Here is a 22,598-nt window from a genome sequence, read left to right as displayed (position 1 = left end):
AAGTTGATTTATAAGATAATTATAGTTTCCACCATTCTCCAATTTAAATGCTAACAGCAGGCACATTGAAACATGATTGTTGTCAGCATGCATTGTAGTGGTCATAGTATGTAATGTTATCTTTTCTCAACAGACAAAGCCAATAAAGACCCCAAAGCCATTGTACCCACCAACTCGAAGAAATTGGGAGAGCAACTATTTTGGGGTGCCTCTTCAGAACTTGGTCACTCCTGATAGGCCCATACCATTGTTTATTGAGAAGTGTGTTGACTACATTGAGCGAACAGGTAAGTTTCCTGTTTTTCTAATGCTGAATAACTAAATATAACATCTGAATACATGTAAAAGTTTCTTGTCAGTTCTTCGTTTGAAGGCTATTTGAGAATTGTATCTTTATTGTGTGAGTTTGCAAGAAGAAAGTGATTTATGTTAGTCATTTTTGTTCTTGGCATTTTTCATTTAGTAGATTGCAGTTTTAGTAACATTTGCTAAAAATTTGTCCTTCCTGGTCCTGAGGTGCTTTACTGAAAATTGTACATTTGTGCGTTTCACATTGCATACTTTGTGAGCTTGATACAGTCTATATTTTAAAGCACAGAAATTCTGTATGTGGTTCAAATGCCATCAGTAACGAATGAAATCCATTACTCTGAGGTAATAAATTCTGACACAACAGGAAGTTGATGGGCAGGGGAGGAGGGAAGTCCGTCTGGTAAATGATTGAATGGATTTTTATGGCACGTGTTATGATGATCTAATTTTTCCCAGAGTACTTTGTTCAGTTAGACTGTGGTTTGCATTTTCATGGACTCTGCAAATGATGTGTAAACTCTGAGGCCCATCATACATCGTAGCCACGGGGTGGGCTTAACATAATTTGTGGACGTGCTGACCATATTTGGACTCGAACAAAGTCTTCTTCATATGCATAAAGCAGAGATAGAGGCCCTTTTACTGTGGCTGTTTGTTTGGTTACAACATGCCCTTCAGTAGCTTGTTCTGTAACTGTGTTCAATGGAAACTCTGACTAACAGGGCTGTCAATAAACCCAGCTGACCCGTAATATAGCTTGAGGTTTCATTAGCGAGTAGGTGACACACACATTCTGTCATTCAGGTTGGTTGTGGTCAGATCAGTGCAAATCATGCATGGATGACATACGTTGATGTGGTTTCTTAAAGGAAATTATTAAGCTGCTGTTTGTGGTTTTTATGGTGTGTACTAGAAGTGGGCAAAGTGTCTGTGGTGAGTGTAATACTTGGCCTGGTTTTGCTTTGTATATGTGTGGTCGTACACCCATGAAGCCTATACGTGATTATCCGAAACAGATTTTGCTGATCTCATGTTTAGATCTCACATAGTGCTGTGCACTGTTAATGTGCAGGACTATTTTGTTGGTGAGTGGCTTGATTATTTTTGTGACATGCAGGTTTGTGGACTATAGGGAAGCATTTAGCGTTATCATTTAACTTGAATAAATTGATGTAATTTATGGAAGGCATTCTACACAATTTGACACAATTTTGTCAACAAAAAAAAGGCTAAAAACTAAATTCAGGCATTTTAAATGCTACGATTGAATTTCACAACATTATAATGTACAGTATGAAAAATAAATATTCATTTTGAGATTTGCTAAAGATAATTTTTTTTTTTTTTTTTTTTAAAGATTAACTTTAAGTGATCATTAGATGAATGCAAAGGTAATCTTAATGTAGAAAAAGATAAATGAGTAGAGCTGGGCTGTGCAAAACATATTGATTTCTTGACTTAAAAAAAAAAAAAAAAAAAAATTTATCGATTCTCATTTTTATGAACTAATATCAATCCTTAAATCCCAAGAGTCTATTTCTTGGTCTGTGCTGTTTTCAGGTGATGCGTGAACAAAATTTCACTAAACATTTGTAATGTGCCTCTTATTCAGTAAATCACATTAAGCTTTGAGTTTTGTTACTTTTGATATGAGACAAAGTCTTAGCTTTAAAATTCTGTCAATTTTATAGCAAAATTCAAACAACATATACTGTTTTGACACTCTTTAATGTGGCGTGACAGATTGATGTAGTGCCTCAGTTCAAGCAAAGCGGCAGTGCAGAAAGTGTGTAAACTGATCATCTCTTCCTCTTTAGTACTAGTTACAGCACAAAATAAACATGAATGAACATCAGAAGGTATGTTTAAACATACAGTACAATTTACTGAAAAGTTTCATGTCTCATGTAATGACTAATCAGTGTTTCAAATGCCGAAAAGGTGTCAATAAAACGGCTTGTAAACAATATCATGTAATGTTACATTTACCTCAGCAAAGCCATTCAGTGACCATAGCTCACTCGTTAGCTAGAAAAATTAACTCTAGCAGCATTTTGCTAAATATATGCACTATATTACAGATTCGTTATATTTTAACCTGTTCTTTAATATTTAATACATTTGTATAAATCCATCATGAAAATAAATCCATCATCCATAAGTGTGTAAATGTGTTTATTTCAAAAAACGAATAGAAACATAATTGTCATTAAATTTATTATAAAAACTGCCTTCTGTGCAATTTAAATGGTTGTATACAAATGTTTGTTAATTTGTAATAAATTAATTTACATTTTTTTTCCTTAAGAAAAATAGACATGTAATGTACCTGATGTATATCCAAATGAATCAATAACATATCAGATTGAATCAAAATCAGAATTGGATCTAACCATAAGCTTGAGTCAAATCGTGAAATTTGTGTCAATGCCCAGCCATTTAAATGAGCAAGAAAAGTGATGTACAATAACAACCAATATATGTCCAGTATTGACCAATGCTGATTTAAAAATATTTAAATTTAGTAAATATTCAATATTAATAGTCCGTATTAATATCAAATATTTATTATACGTGTACTATCCCTTTAAAATCAAGGCTTTTTGACCGTGGCTGAATCCGGGCCTTTTTTTGGTTTCCACTGGAATGAGATGAGATGGCACATTGTGCCCATGGCTGCATCTGAGCATCGCGGGGCTCTTGTTTAAGAGCTTTTTGAAAGCATCTTGCTTCACAGAGCTGTGCAGATGAAAAGGTTCATCAAACACCCTGCCCCCCAAGCCAAACGCTCACTCCCTCCCATTTATGCCCCTCTGTCTCGCTCTGTACTGCATTGTGAAACCCAGAGGAAATTATAATACTTGACTCCATTTCTTTTTTTTTTTGTGGTCAAGAACAAGTAGTCAAACAATCCACTCTTCCAAACATGGGTGTATGCACACACACAGTCCTTTATTTCTCGTAGCCCAGCATTTCTGAAAACCTAGAGCCTGTGGCGTTGAAAACTGTACGAAGAAAATGGACTTTATGGATGTTTCCTAATTGACTTTCATGGCTCATTTAGGCCTGGATGCTTCATTTATCCATCAGAAGAGTACCCCCATTGTCATTTCCTCCTTGCAGGGCTTCACAGTAATAACCTCTTCTTGTGTGAAATGTTATGGATGTTTAGATATTTATATGAGACACTAACTATGAAATAAACCATGAACTTGACAGACACTGAAGACATATGATCAGAAAAACATTGTTGCGTCAGTTCTCAGCAAATTTTTCTAGGCCTTGAATAGGACTACATGAGTGAATAAATGCGCTGACCACAATGCGCAATCTTTGGATCCCACAGTGAAATAAATTTTATGCCAATTTAAGAAATGTTGCAACAAATAGGATGCAAATTAGGTGCATTTTAGTTGACTTGATGTGTTCCCTAGGGTGCAGCGGTGCGTTAAACAGCTCTGTGGAAAGGAGGTAATTTACAAACAGTGCTTACTTGCTTAAGTTTGCATGTTTGAATTGTTGTTGTGCAATACAGTTGGAACATTAGCTCATTTTTTATATAACGGCTTTTCCTGGAAATATTGGATATTAAAGGGTTAATTCACCCAAAACTGAAAATTATGTCATTACTCACCCTCATGTCGTTCCACACCCGTAAGACCTTCGTTCATCTTCGGAACATAAATTAAGATATTTTTGATAAAATCCGATGGCTCAGTGAGGCATGCATCGCCAGCAATAACACTCCCTTATTCAGTGCCCAGAAAGCTACTAAAAACATATTTAAAACAGTTCATGTGACTACAGTGGTTCAACTTTAATATTATAAAGCGACGAGAATACTTTTTGTGAACCAGAAATAACAAAATAGCGACTTTATTCAACAATATCTAGTGATGGGCGATTTCAAAACACTGATTCATGAAGCTTCGGAGCTTTATGATTCTTTTGTTTCGAATCAGTGGTTCAGAGCGCCAAAATCCCATGATTTCAGTAAACGAGGCTTCGTTACGTCATAAGTGTTTTAATGTAAGCCAAAGTCATGTAAACATAATAGTTTACATGACTTTGGCAGTTTGATTCATGCTTCAAACCACTGATTTGAAACAAATGATTCGTAAAGCTTCGACGCTTCATGAAGCAGTGTTTTGAAATCGCTCATCACTAGATATTGTGGAATAAAGTAGCTATTTTGTTATTTTTGGCGCATAAAAAGTGTTCTTGTGGCTTTATAATATTAAGGTTGAACCACTGTAGTCACATGAACTGTTTTAAATATGTTTTTAGTAGCTTTCTGGGCATTGAATAAGGGAGTGTTATTGCTGGCGATGGAGGCCTTACTGAGCCATCGGATTTTATCAAAAATATTTTAATTTGGGTTCTGAAGATGAACGAAGGTCTTACGGGTGTGGAATTAATTTGCTAATTAATGCTTCTATGAGAGTGAGTAATTGACATAATTTTCATTTTTGGGTAAACTAACCCTTTAATATAACAATTAGTGTATGTTCCGGTATTTCCAGTAAAAACTTTGTCATGTAAATAATTTGGTAATATTTCAAACTCATTTAGCTGCATATTAATATTATAATTTCCATTAATTCATATTCCAAATTTGAATATTAACTACTAATTATTTAACGATAAAGCATTGCTTGGAATATTTGAATATTAACTAATTGGAATATTATTATCCAACTAACTGGAGTTGGAATATGAACTAATTATTTAAATAAAGCATTTACCTCACATATTAAAATATTAACTAATTATGTATACAAAGTGTTACCTTAACTTTCTTATTTGCGACTCATTGGTCTGCAAAATATTTATTTTTAGCAAAAGCTATTTTATGTATTCTGTGTAAAACATCACAACCTGTATTTCAAGTTCAGTTGACATTGCTTTGCCAGCATCATTTGATCAGCTGTCGTTGAAATCCACAACATGGACTCAGGGCTGGTTGCAAAGCCAAACACAAAGGCTTCCCTGTGGGCGCATTTTGGTTTTAACTCGAATGGAAAAGAAAAGCCCAATAACTCGGATTGGCTGTCTATGCAGCAAAGCGGTGGCAGCTAAAGGCACCAATACCATAAAATGTCAGTGGCTCCCCATCAGTAGACTATTACAGAGGTTTCGGTCCAAATTTGAATGCGATATGAATGGTGCGAAAGCTTGATGAGCTGTATGAATTGCCAGAAAAACTTCAGAAATTACAGTTCCCAGCCTATAAAGCCACATGAAAGATGTCAAGGTTTAAAAACCTGACTTGGCCAATGCATACATGTGATCAAGTGCAGATGTTGCCCCATACGCAAGCTTAACAATACATTACCTCACCAATGACTGGATGCTACCAAGTGTGAAATAAGATATGTGCCAGAGAAGCTCATAGCTGAATGATTTCAGTATGCTTTGGCAGACTGGGTATTAGATTAGCAGAAAATGTCCTGCCTAAGCACGGATAGCCAGCAGTTCTTGGCCGGACATGCGGAACTGCTTCGAATGAAGAAAAAGGCGAGGGTATTTGTACAACAGTTAATCAGCTGACTAATATTTCATGATTAAGACCACACTGGGCTGAAAGGGTCACAAGTGTGTTTAGAGACAATCTCTAAACCATTATTCTGCAACATTGGACTGTTTTCCAAGAGAATTTGATGAATTGTGATGGGGAAATGGACAGGATTGTTTACAGCTTGTTGACGCTTCCTCTCAAGGTCTATGTTTTAGTTTATTTACACGTTATACTATAAACTGCACTGTAACAAATCATCAGAGAGCAAATTTTGTGAATACTGCGGTTTGAATAGCAGCCCAAAAACGCCTCTTACATGTGTATCACCTTGTTTTTCTGGAGTCAGATATGAATGTGAGATTACAGCCTGTATATGTCAATAGCTGTGTTTTAAAACCTAGTCAGCAGGATAACTAGACAGCTAGCTCTTTGATTGCAATGTTTGTGCATCTTACTGTTTCAGGTCACAAAAGCAAAATGCTGCGCATTTCCCAGGAGGCTGTCGCAATGATGCACTTTTTAAAGTGACTCTTTTGCGGTGAAAATGCAGGAGTCAGCCTTTTCACAAGTCTTTAGCCCTTTAGCCTTGCTTTTCAATATTGTACGGCTTCCTCTCAGTCATAGGGATTACTTAACTCGGTAGGGAATAATTGTCATACCCCGTTTCTGCGTTTTGAGACCTAGTGCTGCAGAGTATGATGCATTGCATTTTAAACAAGGAAATAGCTCAATCTTAATTGATTTAGCTACCATGGTAACTATATTATAGTTAATAGTTATTGTTGCAACTGAAAAAAGAACAATAATATAAAACATTTTGATTGATTTAATTTGTAATATAATGAAATTCAATATTTTTTATAAATTTCAAACTGTGAGAAATTTTTAGAAATCTATCTGTCATTTTGGAATAGTTCCTTGTTTTGATAATAGTGGCTAATTGTGGTATTATGGTGGAAACTGTGGTTACTGTATCATTTCTGTTTGGGTATTCTAATCATTTGCTTATGTCATGCTTTTGTCGACTTACACCTTACACCATGTAAAACCTGATATATGAAATAATAGTCAGGAAAATATATTTTTCTGATCCAATAAACCACACTGTTATTATGTGCAACAATCATCAGAGAGACATTTTTGTGAACACTATGGTTTGAACAGCAGCCCAATAATACTAAGAAAAATCTATTTTTCTTTAAATGGAACAGTTTGAGTGTTTTAGATGAAAAATATTCATTCATTCATACACACATATACAAGTTAATTTTACGTTTACTTTAAAAAAAAAAATCATCAGTGAAGATAAATCAAGATCTCACAGCAAAAAGGCACATGTGCCACAACCTGAAGGGAGACGGTTTTAGAATTATATTAAAATTATACTATCAATCAAATGTTAGAATGTAGTAGAGTGTGTACAACAGGTTTTTCAGCAAAGTTTTGATCATGTTGATAATTGAGAGGCCTATATGATACAGTAGGCTTTATGGGGTTAAGTGTCATATCACTTTGGACTCGCATCCAGACCACTTCCTCTTTGAATAGTTGTTCTCTCTTCGGCGCTACAGAGCACTGAGCACCAGATCTATCTCATGAACCGTTAAATGCCCCCACTGGGCAATAAACATGTAAAATACACACAATACTATTTATACTCATATTTATTTAGCATACCATACCTCTTATTCACATTCCTTGCAATGTATATAACATACCTGTATATACATGTATTGTCTATTTGTATTTTTTAAATATTTATTTTTATCTATTTATTTAACTTTTATTATCTGTCTTGTTGCTGTCGTTCTGTCTGTGCACTGGAAGCCAAGTTTTGTCACCAAGACAAATTCCTTGTATGTGTTGGCATACTTGGCAATGAAGCTCATCTAATGCATTGTGTTTAGGACAGGGGTAGCCAACCCTGCTCCTGACTTCAGTTCCAAGTAGGGCTGGACGATTATGACCTAAAATCAAAACCTCGATTAATTTAACATTTTACCTCGATTACGATTAATGAACGATTATTTTGTCTCTTTTTGTCCCCATAGTTCACTTTAGAGGTGTAAAGTACTTGAGTAAATGTAATTAGTTACTGTACTTAAAGGTGCCCAAGATTGCTTTTTCACAAGATGTAATATAAGTCTAAGATGTCCCCTGAATGTGTCTGTGAAGTTTCAGCTCAAAATACCCCATAGATTTTTTTTAAATTAATTTTTTTAACTGCCTATGTTTGGGGCATCATTAACTATGCACTGATTTTTTCAGCGCGCTGCCCCTTTAATTCGCGTGCTCCCTGCCACACGAGCTCTTGATTATATTACAGCACATTTACAAAGTTCACACAGCTAATATAACCCTCAAATGGATCTTTACAAGATGTTCGTCATGCATGCTGTATGCATGCTTCGAATTATGTGAGTAAAGTATTTATTTTGATGTTTATATTTGATTCTCTATGAGTTTGAGGCTATGCTCCGTGGCTAACAGCTAATGCTACACTGTTGGAGAGATTTATAAAGAATGAAGTTGTGTTTATGAATTATAAAGACTGCAAGTGTTTAAAAATGAAAATAGCGACGGCTCTTGTCTCCATGAATTCAGTAAGAAACGATGGTAACTTTAACCTCATTTAACAGTACATTAGCAACATGCTAACGAAACATTTAGAAAGACAATTTACAAATATCACTAAAAATATCATGCTATCATGGATCATGTCAGTTATTATTGCTCCATCTGCCATTTTCGCTGTTGTTCTTGCTTACCTAGTCTGTTGATTCACCTGTGCAGATCAAGACGTTACTGGCTGCCCTTGTCTAATGCCTTTCATAATGTTGGGAACATGGGCTGGCATATGCAAATATTGGGGCGTACACCCCGACTGTTACGTAACAGTCGGTGTTATGTTGAGATCCGCGTGTTTTCAGGAAGTCTTTTAAACAAATGAGATTTACATAAAAAAGAGAAAGCAATGGAGTTTGAAACTCAATGTATGTCTTTTCCATGTACTGAACTCTTGTTATTCAACTATGCCAAGGTAAATTCAAATTTTGAATCTAGGGCACCTTTAAGTACCTTTTTGGCTACTTTGTAGTTGTACTGAGTATCAAAGTAATCGGCAAATCAAATCAAATATCGGCATCTAAGGTATTGAAGGTACTATATCTTGTGCGTTTTGCCTTTACTCACCCAAACTTGTCAACAAGGCTATTTTATGTGAATGCGAGTGCATTAGCAGGTAGTTTCTTAATTGCAGGTGTTTGATTTATGAGATCATGACTGCAGCTGGTGATGAGGCTGAAACCAGCACATCTAGTGCAAGTAGACTTTGACTATTTAATTTTACTTAACTTTATTTTATTTATCCGCTATATTGACAAGACCTTTTTGACGGATATAGGTTTACTCATGGCCTTTTTGTGCACTTGAGCTTAACTGAGACGTGAGAGTTTGTAGACATTTAAAAGGTTGTTGTGTCGACCTTGATTTATTGCAACATTGAGGTGTTCAGTTTTATTTTGATTTTACAAAATAAACATATTTTCTCATTTTACAAATCAGTTGTTTATTTTCACCGGCATGTCTCTCAGGTGTTGAGGACTAGTGCATCTTTGAGCCTACATTCAGTACGAGTAAAATACTTAAGTACTGTTAAAATCATATACTCTAAGACTTTTACTCAAGTCGTATTGGAATTGGTTACTTGTAACTTGTAATGGAGTCATTTTCGATGTAAGGTATCTGTACTTTTACTCAAGTATGGTTTTCAGGTACTCTTTACACCTCTGGTTCACTTACAAGGTTTGTACTGTAAATATGCTCGACTATTAAAGGTGGGATATTTTTTTTTCCTATTGAAAGAGTGATCTGACATAACAGCTCACTTTCAGAAGTTATGTATGTTTCGTAACATTTCTTACAGATTTCTGCTCATTGTAAATCAGATAAAGATAAATTAGCACAGTACCAGTACATAATGAGAGCGACTGCGTGTGAATTAGTCATACTGTCTCTCTATTGATTGTGAAGCTGTGGGTTGTAAATAGTTACTTCAAAAGTAGAAAAGTATATGCTATAATAACTTTTGAGTTTCTAAGCTACTTTAGTGATAAATCACAGGACAGCACTGACAACTAGTTTCTGCTACTCTCAGCAAGCGCGATCTTCAAGTTTTGTGCAGCTACTGTACTGCACGAGCACGGTGGCTCGATATAATACACATCCGATCGTCTAAAATCGCTTTAATGTCCAAACTGGCAAACCTTAAAACACATACAACTGATAGTTTAGTGAAGATGCAAGGCTTACCGCTCACGCACCATCTCTGTGTGTTGACTCGGTGTTCATCTGCGTGACCCTCACAGTGCATTATGGGTAATTCTGTAGGCGTTGAGTGTACATCAGTTGTACGCTCGTTATTGTGGTGCATTGTGGGATTGAATGAGCGCACTCGATAATGTCCACTATGGTTTCGGACACCACTACAAATGGCTGTCCCCTCAAATAGTGCCCTATTTAAGGTTATAGGGGGCGATTTCAGACACAACCTCTGTCTGCAGGATGATCTACAGATTATCCTAATGCCTATGTAAAGGTGTGGCTTGTAATTGTTGGTGTGGCTTGTAAATAAGTACCTTGACTTAACACTTTGCTCTGCTTTTACATGCTCAGTTTATTATCAGTCCGAATGAATTTATCAGACTTCGAATGTAATGGTTATATGTACCCTGAACCTAATGTTTTTATGTAAGTGCTGAGATCTACGCCAGAAATGCTGCAAAACTACACTGCCACTTTGATCAAATATATGTATTCATGTTGGCTTTTCATGCCAATTGATCTCTGTCATATTACCATTGGTTTATTTGGCTGTATGTAAACATAGCTAGTTACTGAATGTGTTTTACCTTTTACAGGCAGAGACTAGATTAGTGTAAACAGGATGAGTCCTAATTTATGTGCCTCCACTTCCCACACTTCCCTTTATATGATGCAGCTAAATTAAGCATATTAAGGACACATTTAATCTGCTAGGCTGCTCTGCAAGTGGAGTTCCCCTCCTGATGACTGTTGCATTGCCCACTCTAGACATGCACCTTGCTGGAGGGTTGCAGAAAGTTTTGATGACTCTGGCTTTTGCCTCCTTTGACACATTAAGGTCTCTGGCGAATGCTTAGCAATAAGTGTCCGACAACGCAAAGTCCTGTTATTCCCCTTGGCCTGCTACTGCTTGTCGTGCTCGAGGGGAGAGGATGTCAGAAGCACTTGGCTTTGACATGCTGTCGCCACACATCAGCCAGTGCATCTAGACTCAGGATGTGGCTTAGAAAATGTAATGAAGGGGAGGGCGATGATGCCATAAGCTCTGGGAGCTTGTGAAAAAGCAAGAATGAAGCTTATGTACTTGAAGAATTGACAAGCAGAACTTTGCTAACTTTTTTAAGCTTTCAATGTGCTCATGCCCGATGATGGTTGTTTGGGGCTGCTGTCCATGTTCACATAAGAAATGCTGCTGATTTGTAATATCTAATTGGCAACTGCCAAAAGAAGAATTATGTTCACAATAGCATTTTTATTTTTGCAGTTGATACTTTATGCACAGTTTGAGAATTTTCTGTATGCATTGAATACCCATGTGACCTATCAAGAACTGGTTCCAGACCACTGAATCAGTCTAAAGACAGTCTGTTATGAATCAGCTCTCAGAAGTACTAGAAAAGTCATTAATGGAATTAAGGAACCAGAATCTTTGTTGACATGGAATTGTAAGCAAAATTTTTACATTTTTGTATGATTCACATTCCTGTACACCAAATTAAACGAAATGTGCAGTATTCATTGAGAGCACACTGTAGAGCACTCAGTGCACTTTTCTTGACCTTTTGTTTACAGTGTGAGAAATTAACTGGAAATAGACCAGTCAGACCAGGAAATAGATTGGTTTCAATGGAGCTACAATCAACTTAAGCTTACGATGCTTTTGGGAAACGCTGCCCAGATCAGACTTCTAAGAGTTAATCTATGTTAGGGCTGCACGATTATGACAAAAATTATTCCCTCGATTATTCCCTTGAAATTGTAATTGCGATTAGCTATTAATTACGATTATCACAAGTAGGGCTGCACGATTAATCGCATGCTATTCTCACGCGCATTTCGTCAGTAAAGCCGGTTCCCTGATTACCGCTAAATCGCCATCACCTGCTTTCAAATGAAGCGGCATTTAATAGACAGAGCCGTAGGTCACTGAAAAGCCACGCAATATCGCGTTCATATCGCAGATGAATCGCCTGCGATAATGAACGCGATATTGCGTGGCTTGTCCGTGAACTACGGCTCCGTCTATTAAAAGGCGCTGCGTTTAAAAACAGGTGATGGCGATTTAGCGGTAATCAGGGAACCGGCTTTACTGACGAAATGCGCGTGAGAATAGCATGCGATTAATCGTGCAGCCCTAATCACAAGTTACATTGAATGATGTTTCAAATAGCTTTATACCATTGTTTTAAGCAACTGCATGCCATATTTTTATATACAAATAAAAAACAAGCTGAAAACACTTCCTGAAAATTTGTTTTATAAATATTATTATTTATAAGACATGTAATAATAATAATGATAGGGGCTTTCACAACGGGCTGTTCTCGGAACTTAGTTATAGGAACTAGCCACCAGGGTGGTTCCCCGAGAACTAATATCCCCCTTTAGCCATTTTCCTAGTTGCATTCGCACCGCCAATAGGAACTCTGAAGTGACGTAAACTGCGCTTGTTGTTGTGACTTTTATTTTGACTGCACTGAGAATGGCTCAGCCAGAGCATGACCCATTCTCCATCTTCATTCGTTTACGATCTGTTTAACAGTCCTATCTAATACGTTATTAGACAGAACTGTTATACAAAGTAAGTAGATGAAATATGAAAAAGTATTAGCTTTTGCCGTGTGGTTGATGCCCAGTATCGCTAGCTGAGCAGAAATACAAAATCATGTTTCGCTTGGTCCGCTCAAAGTCACGCTGGATTTTCTTCTTAGTGTAAGGTTGAGAGGTACATCTATCACCATTTTCCATGTTCGTGGAGTTAATATTTAAGCTGTGTACACGGCTTTTTAAAAATGGTGGGTGCCGGTGTTTCGTGTGTGGTCGACCAATCGGCATACACTTAATGTCACTGGTAGCTCTTTTTGTGCTGAGTTAGACCTTTTACTCTCTGAAGGTATTCACCTCTCACAATGTAAAATGCTCTAAACACACCTCTTAAGTACGCAGAATAATGTAAGTGGATACATTTTTTTGTAATCGTGCCTTTGAATGATTACGAAATTGTGGCATCTGTAATCGTAATGATGATTAGAAATTTGATTACGGTAGTTGTGCAACTTTTTAAAAAAACTTTATACAAAATTAGATCAGATATGCAAAATAATTTGACGCTTATTGAATTAAACCTGTAACATAGAGAACATGTGACTCTTATACCATACTACTGTTTGAAAGGTTTATAGTTGCATAATGTGTCCTGTTATACACACTGGTTTTAAAACATTGTAAGCAGTAACACAGTGTTTTTTTTGCCTGATGTTTTGTCAAATGTTAACTAAACAGACATGCGTAGAAAAGCATTGTTTCTGGTTAAGATTTTGCTGTGGAGTAAGAATGTAGCTGCAATGTTACCATCACTTTGGTTTTCGCTAAATACACCTACTCCCAAACGGACATGGTATCTGCCGCTGATTACGCAATTGCAGTAGTTTGCAGATTAAAAAATGACTATTTTTAAGCATATCCCATCTGTTCATGATGAATTAGAGATGAGCTGGAGCAAATGATGCCGTTACTGTTTGCTGAAGGGCAGATGTCCTGGGTCAGTCCATGGTCGAGCTGACCACATCTCATCCGCCGACACATTACACATGCTTTACTGCTTTAAGTACAGACTCACTGCAGTGGCCTCACAATGAGCCCTTGATGATAATTCACACTGAATAATTGAACATGTGCTTTTTGTTGTTTGCTTTTTTTGATGGTTTTGTTTTTAGTTCTGTTTTGGTGGCTTCTTGCATTTGTTCCACAAACAGCTTGCTTATTTTCATCATATCAGAATTTATGTCAATCAGCCCGCTGTGCACCTGTGCCGCTTGCCTGTTCACTGCGAGCAGATATTCTACATTAAATCAATGCCACGTAGTTCTTAGGACTGTGCGAGGGGATGCCGTTTAGCTGCAGGCACTAGATAAGGCCGCTCGGCTCTGCTAAATCCTCTCGACTGCCATGAATTTCTCATGGGGCTAAACACACGCAAACCCACCCCTCTTTGATAACAGCCAACTTGCTGCGCTCACAACTTAGATTGGACTCGTTTTTTATTTTAAAAGCACTTATGCCACTCATGCAGCTGTCAACTCAGCATGACTAAATATGTCAGGGCTTAATTTTTAACCACTTTCAGACAGTTGTTTGACTCCGGAATCTAGACATCTAAGCGTTTATGTAAAAAGCATAGGCTTAGGACCTTACATGCCACTGCTTGACCTTAAAGTAGCTGAGCTTATAGGGATTTCTTTTGACATCTTTTCCCATTGCCGTTTTGCATTTTCTGCCGATTCTTTCACAGAATAGCGACTAACTTCGGTCCGAACGCACAAAGCTACCATGTGGCTTTCATAAGAAATATATATGTATATAGTACATAGGATATGGACTACTTATACTTTTAAGGTGCATTTGTTTCCTTTTTGAAGCTTGAGCACTCCACTTTCCATTCTTTACAGTTGAAAGGAAAATAGCAGCCAGCTTGTCCTTTAAAACTTGTTCAATGGTATGAATAAAGTCATTAAAGGTGCCCTAGAACTTCATTTTAAAAGATGTAATATAAGTCTAAGGTGTCCCCTGAATGTGTCTGTGAAGTTTCAGCTCAAAATACCCCATAGATTTTTTTTTTATTCATTTTTTTAACTGCCTACTTTGGGGCATCATTAACTATGCACCGATATATAGGTTGCGGCCCCTTTAATTCTCATGCTCCCCCTCCCCCGGAGCTCGCGCTTGCTTTGAACAGCATAAACACAGTTTACACAGCTAATATAACCCTCATAATGGATCTTTACAAGATGTTCGTCATGCATGCTGCTTGCATACATCGGATCATGTAAGTATAGTATTTACTTAGATGTATTACATTTGATTCTGAATGAGTTTGAGGCTATGCTGCGTGGCTAAAGCTAACATTACACACTGTTGGAGATATTTATAAAGAGTTGTGTTTATGCATTATACAGACTGTAAGTGTTTAAAAATGAAAATAGCGATGGCTCTCTTGTCTCCGTGAATACAATAATAAACGATGGTAACTTTAACCACATTTAACAGTACATTAGCAACATGCTAACGAAACATTTAGAAAGACAATTTACAAATATCACTAAAAATATCATGTTATCATGGATCATGTCAGTTATTATCGCTCCATCTGCCATTTTTCGCTATTCTTGCTTGCTTACCTAGTCTGATGATTCAGCTGTGCACATCCAGACGTCCTGCCCTTTTCTAATGGCTTGATCGTGGGCTGGCATATGCAAATATTGGGGGCGTACACCCCGACTGTTACGTAACAGTCAGTGTTATGTTGAGATTCGCCTGTTCTTCGGAGGTCTTTTAAACAAATGAGATTTATATAAGGAGGAGGAAACAATGGAGTTTGAAACTCAGTGTATGTCTTTTCCATGTACTGAATTCTTGTTATTCAACTATGCCAATATAAATTCAATATTTAATTCTAGGGCACCTTTTAAGGTTTGGAACAACATTAGGTTCATTAGATTCATATGTGAATATTCATTGCCAGAATATTCACTTTTGGGTGAACTCTCCTTTTAATAAAGGGGCATTGTCAACACGTTTTTTTTCTTGTATGGATTTGAAAATCAATAAAAGGAGAGCTGATATGCTTTGATATTTTCCTTCACATCTGCTGCTTTGATTTATAGTCGCCAAGAGCTGCAGAGAAGGGCAATTATTATCACAGTAGTGTGAAAATTGATGACTTGACTCAGATTCTGCCCCCCTCTACATTCTGCAAGGTTCGATTTCCAAAGCAGCTTTTGTTTGCGGAGTGACTAAGTGACACTAATGTCGGCATTTGAGGCTTCACGTCTCACATTGCAGAATCAACCCTGACCTGAGTTTATTTCCTAAACCTTGTTAAGTATATTGAAACCCTGTGAGGAATAAGGTTAATAAGGGTTGGTATATTTTTAAACCGATTTCCTGTGGAATGAGCATGTGAGTCGACGCTTCCCCTCTGCTGATTTATTATCGTGTGTTAGTGGAATGCTGAGGCAATAGCTTTGAAACTCACGTTTACCCCCCGCTAACACAATCATACTGTATCTCATGGAGCATTTCTTCACCAGGCTGCTGCACTGACGGATGGAGGTTGGTTTAGAAAAGCACTTTCCCTCCATGTCTATTTGTGGACCCTGATATTTGGTCTTAAACTCCACCATAGGGGTGGGCGTTATGGCAGAATAATTAAGCAGATGGTATCAAGCGATGGTGTATAATGGTTTAGCATCAGCACCAGCTGCACAAGATCTTCCATGTAATCATTTCCCTTCATTTGAATGGTTTTGGGTACTTGCTCGTACTGGAAAGATGCATTAGAAATCACTCTCATTTCCTGCCAACACACTAGCTCTGTTCCAAAACGTAGGGAGCCACCTTGCTCCCTGCTGCCTACTTAGGCTACTAATTTAGCATCCTAATTTGCATGGAACCTATATATAATAAATGTATTTATTCTATTAATATATATTTTTATTGACACTTTGTGGTATTGAATATACTTATAATCAACATTTCTCTCGTCTACTATGGTGATATTTTAATTTATTTATTTTTATCCATTATTCTTTTCTACTGATCTTCTTGTCTCAGTGCATTCTGGGTTAGGAATCCAAGAAGGATACGTGCAGAGCTGCCTCAAAGTTTAGCCAGGAGAATGTATCTCAAAGGAATAATTATGCAGCCAACCTTTTAAACAGATTTTGCAACAGAGGTAATGTTTCAACACAGATTTAAAATTCTGTATTTATGTAAAATAATTTTTCACACAAGCTGTGCTAGTCTGGGTGCTGCAGAACAGGTGCAATCTGGGTACCTGGAAGGAAGACGCATCAAACATTTGATTTTACAATAGATTCCTTTTAAGCTCCTGAAACATTTCAGAATAATAAGATAAGATACATAAGATAAAATCCCATGAAAAGGTGTAGCATATAAAATGGATCAAAGCATCATACCGGGAATACTCTTTGTTGGGTTTACACAGGCCTCTGTGGGGGAATGAATCTTTTGATTGCGGCCCATCCCTGGTGTGTTCCTGTACAGGCACGCCCTTTTCAGAAAGGATTTGATGACAGCATTATAGTGAAAAGGTTGCAGTCCCGGTGTGACGTTTGTCCCAGCTCTGAAGCAAGAACATTGATTTTGCACTGACATGCGCTGTAGCATTTACAGAAGCTGTAACCCCGGGCTTTGCCCTTTTATTTTGTACGACCCCTTCAAGACATTGTGGTATCATGGGAATACGATGCGTGACATTTGCCATTATCCTCTAGAGTCCAGCCTAAAGCATTCATGTTGACAGCGATTTTATCACTGGAGGTCGCCAGGTCACTCTACTGTTGCTCGCTGTAATCGCAAAAAAAGATGTATTCCCAGTAAAAACAAGATGTCATTGTGTTTTGACAAGAAATCTTTCCTTGCTTGTGAAAATGAATGTTATTCACTCACAGCAACATTAACTTCTCATCTACAGTATCTCACAACAGATGGATGATATGGGCTCCACTGTCTTCACTTCTATAGAGCGCAACATTCGAGCTCTGAAAGCAAATATCCCATTCACATTCTCCATGGCAAAATAGATCTGTAGTAATAATATAGGTTTATTTTGTTAAATAAAACGGGTTGTTAAATCATAGGATATGCTTAGGGAAACTACAATTTTTAACTTCACTTACTACTACATTGTATAGTATTAAAAAAACTACACTACCCACAATGCTGACACAATTTGCTGTTGCCATAGAAATGAAAATCATGGTTAAAAATCTCAGCATTAAGGATTGGGAATGATGTAACTGAAGTCTCCCAGCAATCTCAGATAACTTCGACTAAAATTTTAAGAGATGAAGTAAATACTTTTATTCAGCAAGAATGCAAATTGATGAAAAGTGACAGTAAAGAATGAATGCTATTCTTTTGGCTTTGCCAACACAGGAATAAATCACATTTTAAAATATATTAAAATAGAAAACAGTATTTTAAATTGTAATAATATTTTGCAGTATGACTGTTTTTACTGCATTTTTGATCAAATAAATGCAGCCTTGCTGAGCAAAAGAGACTTCAAAAACTTTCAGATAAAATAATAAATACCCAATCTTTTAATCTGTATTGTATATATTTCACTATTTTGCAATAAACTTAAATATACAAATATATTTTATTATTAAAATAAAGTAATGACATTCATTCTAATTACATCATGTCTAGATGTTAAGTACACAGTCTGATTTAAAACTTTTTGAATCAATCACGTAATGTGATTTGTTGGTTTTGGTTCAGGAAATTACTCCTATAAAAACCTTTCGCAACAGTCACTGTTGTGCTTTAGTGCTCATTTGCATAAAGTTAAAAAGTTATCTCAACACTGAGTCTCTGAACATGTTTACATGTCACTGGAAATTATCACCAACTCTCAATGAAAATGAATGATTTAGCTCTGCTGCTGTTATGAGGGCTCATTGTTGAAAACAAATACTCATGAACAACCTGACATTTTAGTTTTCCTAATGAAGCATCTGATTCTGTGTGCAGTGCACTGATATTGTCTTCTTCCTGCTGTGTAAACACTTCATCAGGTGATAAAACAGCAATGCTCAAAATGGCAGGTTTCATTACCATGCTGACCTTTTGTGTTTGTCGTCTCACATAATTTCTAGCCAGATTTGAAATCACATCTCTTGAAGGACAACTACTAAAGCTAGACTGATGAATGTGTTATATTGTGATTTTCTGGGTTTTATATGAGTGCCTGATTTGATTTATGGTCTGGTTTTGCATATAGGCTCTATTTTGACATTTCCTGCTACGGTAATGCGTGTGATTTCCTGTATCACGGTGGCCTTTTGTTGCCACTGAGGTTGAGCGTGATGGTAATCTGCTGATGAGGAGGTGCAGATAAAGTCCAGCGGTGGATGGGATGGGCTTAGAGGGGACAATAGACATGCATCCAAGTTAAGATCACTTCCCTTAGTACCACTTCCTGTTACTGTTTTCACCACACTTTTGACATTGACCTTCCTTGCAGCATTTGACTAAATAAGATCATCACGTCTGAAATTACTGACACGCTACACAGGATCTGTATGCTGACTGATTTTACTTTTATGGCTAGCGGCTGTTGGTTGCTGTGATTTATTGTTGCGTTCAAGTCTGATTTTGGTGTGTTACTTACTTTAGATAAAAGTGTGGTTATTAGAAAAAAGTAATTTCCAGTTAGTTTTTTGGCCAAGTGCATCCAGAATTGCATCCCTAATGTTTGTACCACTTTAGAATGGCCAAAGCTCAAAGAAGTGGGAATGTCTGTATTTATTGTCTGTTGTAAATAGTATATGAAATACTAAGCTGACACATTCCCAAGCAGGCTGACGGTTCGGTATGTGTGAACTCCTTCAAGGCATTGACTTTGATATTTTACAGTATTGATGTGTTCCTGCACTTGTAAGTGAGCTCACACTCTGTTCACAGTGTCAGGCTGGGCATAACACCATCAGGCCAGAGCTCACGCTCTCACATGTGACAGGCCTGACAAAAAGGGTTGGATCCAAACCCACGCCGTTGCATGGTAACCTCACCAAACCATCACTTAATCTCCATGAGTCATCAAACGCTCGCCAATGACAACGCAAAACAACAAGCAACCACGGATGGGTCAAAATGGTTGATTTAAGCAATAAATGAATTTGGCTAATTTATCTAGATTCCTTTTTTTGATTTTTTTTGTTTTTGTTTTTTAGGTTTATTCACTTGAGTGTTATTTAAATCACACATTTGTGTGTGTAAAACTACATACCTTTTGCACAAGCTCTTTTGACTCTTTCTCAGGAGAATATACAGTCAAACCAAAAATTATTCAGACATTTTTGATATTTTTGATATATTTTTACTATTTTACATAAATAGTTCATTTATGTAAGTGAGGATAGCAAAATAAAGTAATCTGTGAAATATTATACCCAAAAATTCTTCATACAGTGGACTACCAGTAAAATTGATAAAAATTTGGAACCAAAAATTATTCAGACACTTTGACCTGACCATGTTTTGCTTAAGTGTTATCTGACATAATTAAGATTATTTTTCTTACACAGTTTAACTCTGAGATCTTGTCACATTTTATTACAATTTTTTTGACTATAGTGTATAAACTGTTTTAATGAATGAAATGTTCAAAGTGTCTGAATAAATTTTGGTTTGACTATATTTGATAATATGTTGTTAGAATTAAAATCATGTGCTCATTAAGTTTTACCCTAGCTCCTACCATAACTATCATTTGCAAGTATGAGAGCGTCAAAACATTAATTTCAGTCACTTCTTTAGAGATGTTCACTCAAATGAATAAGTGCAAAGCATTAAGTTCAAAGATTTATTTCCTTCATCACTAAACTTTCACGTCCTCATGTCCTGTTTTACAGCATTGAAATTTGTTTTAGTGGAAACATTTAAGTACGTTTCTCTTTTTTATCCAATGAATCACACCCAAAAATGTAGGGAGGCAGAGAGAGTTTGTAACCATAACTGTACAAAAGCACAGGAAAAAAATTAACTAGATCGCTCTGCTCTGAACTCCATCAAACATGTTCAATAGAGAATTCAAAAAAGGCTAGTGTCTCAAGATTTTCGAAAGTAATTTTTTTTTTGGACATGTTTGAGGGAAACGGGTGACTCACCCAAGGCAGTAAAATAGCCCACATTCGTCACTACACCTGCCCTTTCCGTAGCAACACGTGGTGAGTTAAGAGGCAGGCGCCTCTGTGTAGCCTCCCACCGCTCTGGAGGAGGAACCGGCTCTGACATGTGGGAGCATCTCAAGAATGCACAGCGGTTTTGACTTGTAGCAGTTAGCAGCCCACAAGGCTTTGAGAGTGACTGTGGGGGCCCTGTGTTTTGCATCAGTGCACCAGAGCACTGCGGAGCTGCACAAGGTCATGGCTTCACAGAGCTATCTTTAGATTGATAAACGAGCTACAGTAGATTAGACATAATGAATATAAAGAGATACTTGCAGCGTTATCGGGCAGGGAACTGGGAAGTGTGTGTTGAATTCTGCTGCATTATCTGCATTTCTGCCCTACTTTTCTCTTGGTGACATCAGCTAGTATGTCCACTCATCCATCTGGAGTGTCCCAGTTTACTGGGTTGAGTGCATGATTTTTAAATATTTGAGCAAAGGTTGTAGGAAAAGAGCTGCTCTGTGATATGGGAAGGCTTTCCTGCTCTCAGTAATATTTGGTCTTCTGTGGAAGATTTACACCTCTGTAATGACAGCATTTCCACTGATGTGACACAAACATGTACAGTTTTGGCAGACGCATTCTTACCAGTGTCTGACAAGAACCTCCGTATAGTATACTGTTACTTCAGAATGTATCAAGTACTCAGAAGCCAAAGTATTTGTGCTAAGACCGGCAACAGCAGAAATACAACTAGTCACATTCAAATCTTTAGGCGAAAGGGCTAAGGGCTAGCAGGGTAATCTCAGTTATGAAATAAAACTACTATATTGTCTAGGGCTCATATATTGATATCACAATGATTTTATATTGATACTTTGTGACCTTGTAGAATGGTATTTATTTTTAATTGTTTTTTTAATGATTTATTATGTGTAAAATAATGATCTTAATTGTTTTGTTTATGATTTGTCAATTCATTTATAATTTATTATGTTTTTTATGATTATGTGTTCGTTTATAAGGTTTCCTATGGTTCAAGCTATGAAGAAGCAGATAATCATTTATTTATCTGGATGTTAAATATCCATAAACAATTAACTTAATTAAACTTATGTTGAATTTTTGTCATTCTCTAATTAAAATACCTGAATAAATTGTTTGCATTCAACAATTAAAAAATAAATAATTTGTCCTTGGAATAAAATTACATAGGATCAGCAAAAAGTGCTGAAAAGATGCATTTTGTTTATTTTCTGTTGAAAATATGGACTTGCTGTACCTTTAAAGGGATAGTTTACCCAAAAATGAAAATTTGATGTTTATCTGCTTACCCCCAGCGCATCCAAGATGTAGGTGACTTTGTTTCTTCAGTAGAACACAAATGATGATTTTTAACTGCAAGTTAAAAATCTTATAATGCGAGTGAATGGGAACACAATCAATAACTAACTGCGTTCAGCACTCGTTTAGTGAGGTCTGATCGCGCTCTGACAACGGCAGTGATGTCTCACACTCATTGAAGTATATGCACGAGACATCACTACCGTTGTCAGAGCGTGATCAGACCTCACTAAGCGAATGCTGAACGCAGTTGGACATAATGGTGTTTTAGAGGTAAAAAATAATATAAATACGGTTCGGTTTCTCGCACAAACCGATCGTTTCTTGTCTTAGGACATCAATGTCACCATGAGCCGCAGAGTTTAATTTGGATTTGTCTATGGAAGTGTTTTCGACTCTTA

The 22,598-nt window shown here is 36.8% G+C and overlaps 1 protein-coding gene across 2 annotated transcripts in view; it reads left to right on the top strand.

The window, feature by feature from the left end:
• Nucleotides 1–22,598, top strand: part of arhgap5 (Rho GTPase activating protein 5) — a 39,440-nt gene that overhangs the window by 6,646 nt on the left and 10,196 nt on the right. For both annotated transcript variants that reach the window (XM_048191442.1, XM_048191443.1), the window contains exon 3: nucleotides 134–287. In XM_048191442.1, coding sequence (XP_048047399.1) covers nucleotides 134–287 — 154 coding nt within the window. The remainder of the gene's footprint in view (nucleotides 1–133; nucleotides 288–22,598) is intronic.

This window comes from Megalobrama amblycephala, linkage group LG5, assembly GCF_018812025.1.
Source record: "Megalobrama amblycephala isolate DHTTF-2021 linkage group LG5, ASM1881202v1, whole genome shotgun sequence".
In the NCBI taxonomy this organism is placed as follows: Eukaryota; Metazoa; Chordata; class Actinopteri; order Cypriniformes; family Xenocyprididae; genus Megalobrama; species Megalobrama amblycephala.
Note: the sequence above shows the minus strand (reverse complement) of the source record. Positions and strands in the feature narration are given on the sequence as shown.